Below are 10,609 nucleotides of genomic sequence, written 5' to 3'. Positions count from 1 at the left end.
CAGGTGATGATTGAATGAGGATTTTGAGAAAACTGTCATAATTACAAGATAAGGATGAGATAACTACTCTCATAGAAATAGAAATGCAAAAGAGAGGAGGACACTAGCTGGATGTTTGGCTATAACTTGAATGACCATTTACTCATTTTTATTGTTAAATAGAAAATAGTAGGAGCGGCTGTTTTGACATATGTCAATCTTTTTATGTGTATTTAAGCCTTTGGAATGTACTGGAAAACGGGACACAAAGTAAGAGCATCACTTCTGAATTCTGACACCACCTCATGAATCTCTTCATTGAACGTGACCCATATACCTCTGGTCCTCTCCCAGGCTTGAAGAGATGTCGTCCGTGTGGCAGCAGGAGCCGTCAGGTTATTCCCCATGCGTAGAGATCGACTCCAGCTCTGTGAGGTGCAAAGACAGGCTCACCTCTCCGGCCTGGCTGAAGCAGGAACAAGACGAACTCCGCATCATCAAGTGGGAGAACTTTCAAACGGGAGGCTCAGCTGATGCAGTTCAGGACAACACGCCCAGCAGTGCCATGTCTGGTAAGAGCCCTTTAATAAAGAATCTGCTGCTTTTATGTGATTACTTTGCACTGGCATCATCTTAAAACATCAATATTCCATTGTTACATTCATTTTTATAACTTGGTGCAATGAAACAAATGAGACAATGTTCCAGGTGGTAGATTGTGTCTTTAAGCCTGCGGTTAAAATAACTCTGGTTATTTATTGATTGGGCTTTTGTCTTTTACTTGAATCACCATAAATTTTTTTTTTTTTTTTTTTTTTTTTGAATTACAAGAAAAGCGACCACTTCTTGTTTTATGCCATAAAGCAATTACATTGCTTCCCTTTGGCAGTCAAAATCATAATATTTTATTAATGCTATTAATGTAATACTTCTGCGGTGTGCAGTTCCTTTTTTACAACAGAAATTTGACATAATGGAACTGCTTTCCACATGGCTCTCTTATCTTCCTTTAGCCGCCTCACATGTAGAAAGCCTGCCCCCGAGGGTGCTGCTGACCATCACCAAGCTCCAGTGCATGCTGGAGAGCAAACAGGAGCGCATTACAGCGCTGGAGAGACAGGTGGAGGACCTGATGCAGGACCGCAAGTTCCTGAGGAGCCAGATCGAAAACCTCACGAGTAACCGCTCTATGCCAACCTTTGCATCACCGAGTCCACTGACTGAAGGTTTGTGTCTGAAGTGAAGCTGTAGACAGTGTTTGACTCAATTATATTAACACTAATTAGACGCTTTTATTCATGCCATTTGTGTTACTTTTACACAGCTCCGAAACCCAGCAAAGTGCAGCACTCAGAAAACAAATCTCGGAAGAGAGAAAGAGCTTCTTGTAGTGCCTCTGACAGCAGTGACAGCGGCTCTGAAGCGTCAGACTCCTCTGAAGTTTCAGCGGCCTCGAGCGAACACAGAAGGAAGAAACATCATAAGGACAAGAAAAGATCAAAGAAAGCAAAAGACTACAGCAGGAAGAGAGGTAATAATCACGCCTTGTCATTATAAAGGAAAAAAGTGTTAACGTTAAGTTAAGGTTAGAGTGTTATGCTGGCTGCTGTCTTTTTCAATGTGTGTGTTATAGCAGATAAAGCCTAGAGGTTGAGAAACCTGCTGAGAAACCCTAGAAAGGGAATGAGAACGTAAAACTACTTTAAAGGATATATTCACTGACCACTTGCAAAGCTATACACATTTGACTTTTTCCAGAAAATTCTAGTCAATGTGTAAGAAAAAATAAAAATGATTATACTTGGTATGAAAGACCATGATCTTCAATTAATGTCTTTGGCACATGCTAATAAAGACTTCTGTAATAACCATAGTACACATCGTTAATTACTCTTGCTTTGTCACTCATTTCACCAGCCACCGGTGTCCAGTATGTCATCCACCGCTACAAACAAGTCCTGTCAGCCTTCATCAAGAAGAAAAGCATGAGTGAAGCCTTCCGCCACCTGGGAATCGACCGGAACACCATCGCCAACACAGCGTCGATCGCAGAGCTCCACCTGGCCGGCAAAGACATGGTGCCCTTGGTGGGCATGTTTCGCCAAGGAGAAGAGACTCTGGTCAGCTACGCCCAAAGGTGCACTTTGGTCATTGACAGCGACGCTGACCTGTCCAGGAGAATAGACCAGATGAAAGCTAACGGCGAGCTGCTGCCCATCTCAGGGAAAAGGCCACGGGTGTTGCATTCTCACCTGCAGCAGCTGGGGGGCGGTGCAGAGAGCATTTTAATAGGTTGATGATCATTTTATTGCATGGGGAAAGGGTGAAACATAATGCCTTCACAGAATTATATTCTTATGTTTGTTTTTCCCCCCAACCTGAACTGCTGGATTTATGTTTCATGTAGCATTTTTTTCATTTCTTAAAGTTGATTTATGTCTCAAAGACAACAACAATGTTAATTATTTTCTGTATCCACATATGCACATTTAGGATGTATATTTTGTACTTGATAGCCATAAAAATTGTTCACAGCTGCTTTCACTAAGGGAAATAATGTTTTTTTTTTAATTTAAGAGCAGAAGTGTGTGTAGTGTTAGAAACACCCACAAGATGGCAGTGCTCACATATTAGATTTATGTTTACAAATCACTCCTCTTGTCATTTACTCCAAAATGGTGGATAGTCAGTTTCAATTTTCCAGCTCCCAGTTTCTGTTGGAGGTGTAACTTTATGTTCATAGACTTTGTGAAAGTAATTTTGTTGACATTATTCATTATTCTGTGATTCATTATGCTGTAATTGAACCGAGCTATTTAAAAACTACAAAGTGTGTTAATGTTTTTGAACTGCCAACAAATGAAAATGAAGACGCTGTTTGTTCATACAGAGATTTCACTGAGTTATGTTGCCTTTTGTTTTTATCCTAGGATGTTTTTGAATGTCTTGTGTCAAGACACTACATGATACTACTGTACATGATCTTTAATTGAGCTATTGAATATGTAACCTTTCAGAATGACTTGATCCCAGGCCAAGGGATGGTAAAGAAGTAAAACATCAGCGGCACATCAACACCAAATCATGGAACTTCTGTCTTGTGCAAGCTGAAATGTGATTGACAAAAAATGAAATGGAATTTAGTATAACTGTACATAGTATTAAATTTGGCTGCTCTCAGAGGCATATTTTTACTCTCTTGACCAGAGGAATGGGCAGCACCAGTTGTGTAGACAGATGGGAAAGCCTGGTAAGACATCCTTGGGCGATGGTAAGTGTCAGTGCAAAGTGTTGCCATTGCCTTCCCTGCTGTTTGCTTTTCACATGGAGTGACAAATTACTCGTGCAAAGCCATTACAGGGGCTGCACCCAGGCTGTTTATCTTTGCATGGGACTCTGTCACTGTCACTCCCATTCACATGCCGGCTATCTGCTTATCTTTCACTCTCAAATCCCAATCTCTCTGTACCCTCCCCCTAACCCCCCGCCCTCTTATGAACTCATTCAGTCGTTTCTCATTACCTATCACTTCTCCATCTCTTCTTCATCCTTACTTTTCTTTCCATCTCATTGTTTCACCTTAAAATCTGGTTGAGTTTTTGGACAGTGTAGAAACATTTCATGCCAGGAGAGGCGGCCGCGAGTGACCTAAAGTTCCTCTCAGCCTGTTAACAGCCAGAGGGGACAGGTGCATGCTGGTCTGCTCAGCAGCGTGAGGTAGAAATGGCTGGGTGTATCTCATCTCTTCCCACCTCCTGAGGCATACAAATGTCACTTCTGCGCTCCTTGTCATCGGCATGAGACATGGAGGCAGGTTTTCTGCAAATCCTGAAATGAAAAAGGGCACTTGAGAGTAAGGTACCGGATGTTCTCGAGGTATTTGACTTTTGCACACCACCCCTGTTGGTCACCATGTCCCTAAAAAAAGTCAGCAAAAATGCAACCTCCACCTGCTTTTACTCCAGAGTGGCAGCTGTGAATTTGGTGCTAATGACTCGGGGTGATGGAGCTCAGAGCTGAAGATGGAGATAGGATGTGGGCCTAATCGAGCCTGAAGCATTCTCTCCTCCTCCCCCGGCCTTTTAACTCGCACTGGTGTGGGGCCAGCTGGGACTCCATTTTGCGTCTTTTCTGGTTGCAGGTGCCACGTCATTGCGGGGGTTCCAAGTGCCTGATGGGTACGAAATCAATCCCCTCCTACTCTTTCCCTGTCCAACTTTGATCCTGACCTTGACAAAAAAGAGCATCTGGACGTTTTCACAGAGAGTGGCTTGTAATAACCACCAATCACCCTCTTAATGGTTCGAGTAAAATGTGCTTGAACTGGTGAGTTCAAATGGGGTAATGTTTTGTTGTTATACTTGCAGTGTGTGCCAGACCTGCTGAGTAATAAAAGCCTCAGACATATTATATAAAGGATTACAAGGCTTGTAACTGAGCAAAATGACTAAGACTTGAGCAATTGATTTTATGCTCTCTGGTGGAAAACAGTTCTCGATTTCAAAAAGTGTGATGTCACTTTTTCACAATTACTGAGAATATTGGAAGATATTGAGTAACCAGTTGTGTTAGCATCTGCTCCAGCTTATTGTTTGTCTAACAGATTTTTAATGGTGTGCCACAACATTTTGCATTCAGTAGAAGTAGTTGCAAAGGAATGTAAAATGCATGTATTACATATAAAAAAACTGTATCATTTTCCTGCCTTGTTAAATTGCTTCCACATTAAGTAGAAATCTACCTACCTATTTTACATTCGTGATTGCTGTTATATTTATCAGTTTCTATTTATGGACAAATGAAGTACAGTTACAGCAAGTCTCAGTCGTAAGTTCCTAGAGTAACCTTAAGTTGACAACTTTGCACATTTTGGTTTTTGTAGAAATTAAATAAACACAAAATGCACATTATTGCACTTCAGAGGTGCTCGTAAATAGATGTTCTTCCTTTAGACCTTATATATACTGTCAATGCTTTAGACTGAGCCAGGCTATAGCTCTTTTCCCATTTCCACTCTTTGTTCCAGGGTAAGCTGGAGCCAGAGGACTATTAGTTTACTTAGCTTAGCATAAAGATTGTATACCAGCTAGCATAAGTGACAAAATCTTGTTGCGTTCACTTTAAAAAAAAAATGGATTTAAACATTGGATTCCCCCTGTTGCAATCAGCAAATTCTCCACTAGAAGTAACTAAATCCTGGTAATAAATGCTGGTCCTTTAAAGGTGCAATATGTAAGAACTGCTGCTAACTTTATTTATAAGACTACAACAGTTAAAAGAGCATGTGTAAAGGAAGTGTTACGAGATAGGACAGGCCAAGGCTAGCTGGTTAGCATGCTAACTTCAGTCTGCAACACAATACATAGACATCTTTGACATAACATCAAAACTGTTATTTCAGCACATTTCTCTTGATAATTTTAGTTCTTTTTTAAATGTTTTAAACTTCAACTCGTACAACTTGCACCTTTAAACTCAGTTATGTATTCTTCCTGTTCAAAAATGACATCTTTATAACTACAGGACTTGACAACATACCAGTAGTCATCAGAGTTACTCATATTTTGCCCTACATTTAAACACTTTCTGTGGCAGGCAGGCTGCACAGAAACAGGTTCAAACTGATTTGAATTCATAAAAAGGAACGGACAGTTGGTCTGAGTGTGCCTCTCAGCCTCTTCACCTTTCGTTTGCCCTTGGTCTTCTTGCTAATGAAATCTTAAAATAGCCTGCACGCTGCTGAAAAAAGTGGGTCAGAGCACCAATGCAAAGCCAATTCAATACAAAAGCATCAAGTGGTGCATTATGGGTATTTCCCCCTGTGGTAGAATTGAGGTGGGGGCCGGAGTTTGCGTACTGGTGGATGCCTATTCTTGTCCTCTTTCTGCAGTGGCATCAAATGGCCGGTGGAGCGGTCAACAACGGTTTTCGTTAACGCACAGTCACAGTTTCTTCCTCAGCCTTTTCCAGGGAGTGAAAACACACATGGACATTTTTTTTGTTCTCCCAGCTAGTGTCTAATCCCCGTGCTTATTTACTGCATGACACCACTGGATGACAGTAGGGTTGCTTCAGTGTAGCACACCACTGAGCTGCTGGCTGTGAGAGGCACTAGAGGACAGTGTTGTATCCAGTTCACTCTTGTCATGTTCTATTGTTTGTGGCCAGACACATCATGCAGACACCCCTCGACGCACAGTTTGCCCTACCGCGGCTGATTAGATTCGGTCTGATGGGTTAGCAGCAGTAAGCTTCCACTACAATGTAGGGTGAGTCTTATTATAGTCTTTAAATATGCACATTAAGCCAAAGACATGGATAGGAAAACACAGACACATGCTTAAACAAACCTCCCTTAAGACAAAAATGTCATGTTTGCCATGTCAGTCTTTCTTGCCTGCTGTTCTTTTAAACCCTTCAAGCTGTCCACACTGACAAATAAATCCAGCCATTGATATAATAGCCATTAATGAGACTTCTCTTGGCAATTATAAAATAGGAAAAAAAAGCAAAGATACCAATCTGAGACCACAGAACCTCTCTACAATGACAGCCTTTCTGCCAGCGCTGCTCGATCAACAAGTCTTGAGGTATTGCTGGCGCGCTCTCCATCTGGCTGCCACTGATAAGAACTTACTGGGGCTGGCTGGATAATAGTCTCGCAAGCTTAAAAGCAGGAGGGGGTGTGGGGGCATAATGTATTCTGGGGGAATCCAGCAAACAGGACCCTATAAACCAAACCTCATCTCCCCCCTCTGAGCACATTCGGGCGAAGACAGCCCCCTTCGATATAGCCAGTGGGGGTGGAGAGGGGGGTGGGGGCATCATGCTGCCACAGTCATGATTTGCCTGGAGCGTGATTTTATTCCCGGAGAAACAAGATGGCTGCACTCAGCCAAAACATATGAGGTACATCCATGAGCTAGAGCTAGCAGGGCTGTAGTCAACCAGAGCTATATGGCTGAGCTTCTACACTAAATATGATGTATTTCTCTCTATTTCTCATGGCCTTGTGTCTGAAGGAAATATGTAAAGCAGGTATGACCTCTATTTTCAGGGTCAGATGCACTAACTGTTTTTTGGCTTGTACCCCCCGAGGTGTCCTCAGACTGACAAGGGTGCCTCATGGGAGATGAAAGAGCAAAAAATGATAAATGGTTGTACACTGCAGGCTTGAAAATGTTGTTCAAATGTTGTGCATTGTATATATTTTGGTCATTTTAGGCATATATTTTCTGATGCAAGCTTCAAAGACAAAAGGTAATGGACCACAAAAATGCCTGGGCATCCATCTGTGAATACATTTTTTTATTTTTTTATCTTCTCCCCAAGAAACTAGAAACTGGGGACTCATGTGACAGCTACGTCCACAAACGCATCATTCGGACACGGAGGCGATGATGGAATGTGACGTAGAAGAATACGCAACATGACAGCATGAAGGAACCCCAACCCCACCCTCAAATCCTGTTGGTTGTTTGCCCGGTGACGCAGGATGAACCAGACGTCTTTGACACAAAAAAAGAAAAATCATTTGAAGGGGACTGGATGCAGGCAGGCACACAAGCCTCACAATATGTTTCAGAACATTTGCTGATAACCACGGATGATTTGGATTGTGTCCGACATATTTCAGAGTGGCCAAACATCCAAGTATTTATGTGTCGGCATCATCTCAGCAGTGGTGTCTAGGTTTTTTTTTATTCGGATGACTCACTCACAGGTCTCTAGCAGAGTTAATGACAGGAAAAAAAGTGAAAGTAAAGACTAAAATGCCACTGGCCATTAACCTCCGATCAGAGCTGTCATATTATCTGGAAACACAGATAGATGGGAGGTTTGGCTGGAGGGAAAATGCTTTGACTCTGCCATGATCACAGTCTTGTATTGCCAACCAGAAGTCAGAGTTGGTGAGAAAGATATGCTCTGGAATATGATGACGATTGCATGCCACACACCGTCTTTGCAAAATGATCTAATAGCCCACCTCTCATATTTTTTTTGTCTATCTCGGGAAGGAGGGATTCTGTTGGATTAGGGGAAGCTGGGTTTTTCTGTGCATTCTCTTCTACTTGACCTCTATTATGATAACAGATGTTAATTACACACTGCTGGGTTTCCCAGTGAATCTGTCTGTTGTTTTCTCACATTGCAGGTTGCCCCTGCAACAGCTGTCCCTTTTATAGACCGACAGAACATCCACTGAGATTCTGTCACCATTTTTTTTTGCAAAATACACGCTCTTTGTGTATTCTATGGTGTTATGGTTGATTTTTGATAGGTGGGTGTATTTGCTTGTGGCTGTGAATCGCAGCTAAACTTGGCAGAGCTGCTGAACATGGAAAACCATGTCGGTAGCCATATGGAGCAAAAGCTGATTCAGTTTAATCAGTGTGTTCAATATACTTCCTCCATCAGGGAATTTTAACACTGCAAAATAGCTGAGGAAGGGAAAACTCAAAGTAATACTCATGAGTATACACTAAAAGTTAAACCTGTTTGATTTCAGCTTTGTTGGTATCTGCCACAGAGGACAACAGGAAATCCAAAGAAAACATGTGGGATACACAGAGCCAAATATAATCACCAAAGATGTCACCAAAATAAAAATTGCAGAACACCAGGGCTGGTCTAATGGCTGTAATTGAACTTAAATTACATAGAATAAGAACTGTGGTGACGAATTCTGTTGGATGAGTTCTTAGAGTTACATAAAATGAGAACAACTTTGCGGACCTTAACCTTTAAATATGTGGCCTGCTTTTAATCACGACATACTAAGTGCAAAATGACACTGTATTAAGTGGTGGTGGATGTGGCTCTACAAATATTTTGTCCATTTTTCCATGATCCAGCTGCACAAGCTGATGCAGTGCTTTTTTTTTTGTCTGTAAACCAAAAACACAGAACTCAGTTTTGTTTAGATGCCGTCGCACTTAATATGTCAAATACATTTTTCTGAGGACTTCCAGGGATGTAAAGATGAAAACACATATATGACATGTGTACTCTGGGGAGAGAAATGAATACTGAAGAGCATGGGAGGGCATTTGCATCAGTTATACAACTCTTCTCCACTGGGGACGAGGACAAGCTCTTTTAATGATGAGTCACTGCTGGGACTAGTCAGCACTGTGTCATGAACCCTGCTGATTGTACTTATGTGGGAGTAGGCAGGACCGATCAGAAGCAGTTTGTTGTTCACGTTGTATTTTATTTGTTTAATGCTCTTAGTTATTCACTGAATCACCTGTGCAAAAGATTTTTTAGGGTATTTTTTTATGGATGGCAATGTTTTTCTATCTGTCTGTCAGTCTACCACTATGATCAAGCTGTTGGATGGACTGCCATGTAATCTTGTACAGACATTTATGATGTGTCCTGATGATTTTGGTGATCATCTGACCTTTCCACTTGCACCCCCATAAGGCTGACATTTATGGTTTTGAGTGAAATGTCTGGGCAAATATTGGATGGATTGCCATAATGTTTGGTTTTAAAAATAACATGTGTGTTCCCCCACAGGGTGAACTTTGGCAATCCTGTAACATTTCATCTTGTGCCATCATCAGATAAACATTTTAATTTATCCATTACTTTGTTTTATGACTAAGTATGAAGTTAGTGGATATGCTAAACATTATACCTGCAAAACACCAGCTAGCATTGTCTTTGTGAGCATCCTGATGTTAGCGTTTAGCTCAAAGCACTGCTATGCCTAGTGAGTGTAGTCTCTTCTGTCAGGTTTATACATTCATAAAAATTAAACTAATGGATTGAAATAAAGCTGGAAATTCCTTCAATATAAACACATATTAATAGGACACAAATAGTTATCCACAAATTGAATGATGCTTCCCTGGAACAGGTCAAATTAGCATCCGCAGAGCTGCAGAGGGTGCTAAATGTCTCAAAGAAGCCCGTGTTAAGATCTGCAATTATTGACATCTAAAGGAGAATTACATTTTTGTATATCTAAGGCTGCTATAAATACACCTTCATTCACAGGACTCACATCACACAACCTGCAACAAATTCATTATCATATGCAAGGCTCATTTCCACAGTCAGATTAGCTACAGTATGTGTCTAGCTTGTGTTCCTCACTGTTGCATTAAATTGAACAAATTTTTTTTTTTTGTTCACCTAATGGCATTTTTGCCTTCACACAGATTATAATAATCAGCAGACAAGGTGAAACACTCTGGACTACATTGCCCTTTGCACAAATGAGAGAGAAAAAGAAAATGGAAAAGAATACAAATGGACTTTCCAATTGCTCATATAAACATTTTAATGAGCAAAGTTGTCAGGTCAACTGAAAAAAGGGTTGGCCAAATTTAAAATGGAGATTCATGCATGTATATGGTTGCACCAATGATATCCTAACGATCTTTCTATCAACTGCACAATCCCAATACTCATTTAAGTGGCTCATGATATGCTATATACCACAGCTGGGGAAGTCACGGCCCAGTGGCCTGCCACAATGGCAGCTAGTCATTGATGGAAGCCACGTGCCTGTCAGGCATTCACACCACGTACCTACGGCCACAATAGCCTCATCAGTAGCCTTATTCAATCAGTCTTCACAGACGGAGTCGACTCGGGTGCTGCAGACCCAGCCAGC

General features: G+C 41.4%; 1 protein-coding gene across 1 annotated transcript in view; it reads left to right on the top strand.

Moving 5' to 3' along the window:
• LOC118321935 (coiled-coil domain-containing protein 106-like) overlaps window positions 1–3,039 on the top strand; it is a 6,982-nt gene extending 3,943 nt beyond the window's left edge. The window contains exons 2-5 of the mRNA XM_035653505.1: window positions 334–551; window positions 993–1,205; window positions 1,304–1,510; window positions 1,897–3,039. Coding sequence (XP_035509398.1) covers window positions 344–551; window positions 993–1,205; window positions 1,304–1,510; window positions 1,897–2,276 — 1,008 coding nt within the window. The 5' untranslated portion in view covers window positions 334–343 and the 3' untranslated portion in view covers window positions 2,277–3,039. The remainder of the gene's footprint in view (window positions 1–333; window positions 552–992; window positions 1,206–1,303; window positions 1,511–1,896) is intronic.
• The last annotated feature ends 7,570 nt before the right edge of the window (window positions 3,040–10,609 follow it).

Source organism: Morone saxatilis, unplaced genomic scaffold (assembly GCF_004916995.1).
Source record: "Morone saxatilis isolate NCDOM2014 unplaced genomic scaffold, NCSU_SB_2.0 Contig0, whole genome shotgun sequence".
NCBI classification, from domain to species: domain Eukaryota; kingdom Metazoa; phylum Chordata; class Actinopteri; family Moronidae; genus Morone; species Morone saxatilis.
The sequence above is the reverse complement of the archived record's forward strand: the minus strand, read 5'-3'. Positions and strand labels throughout refer to the sequence as shown.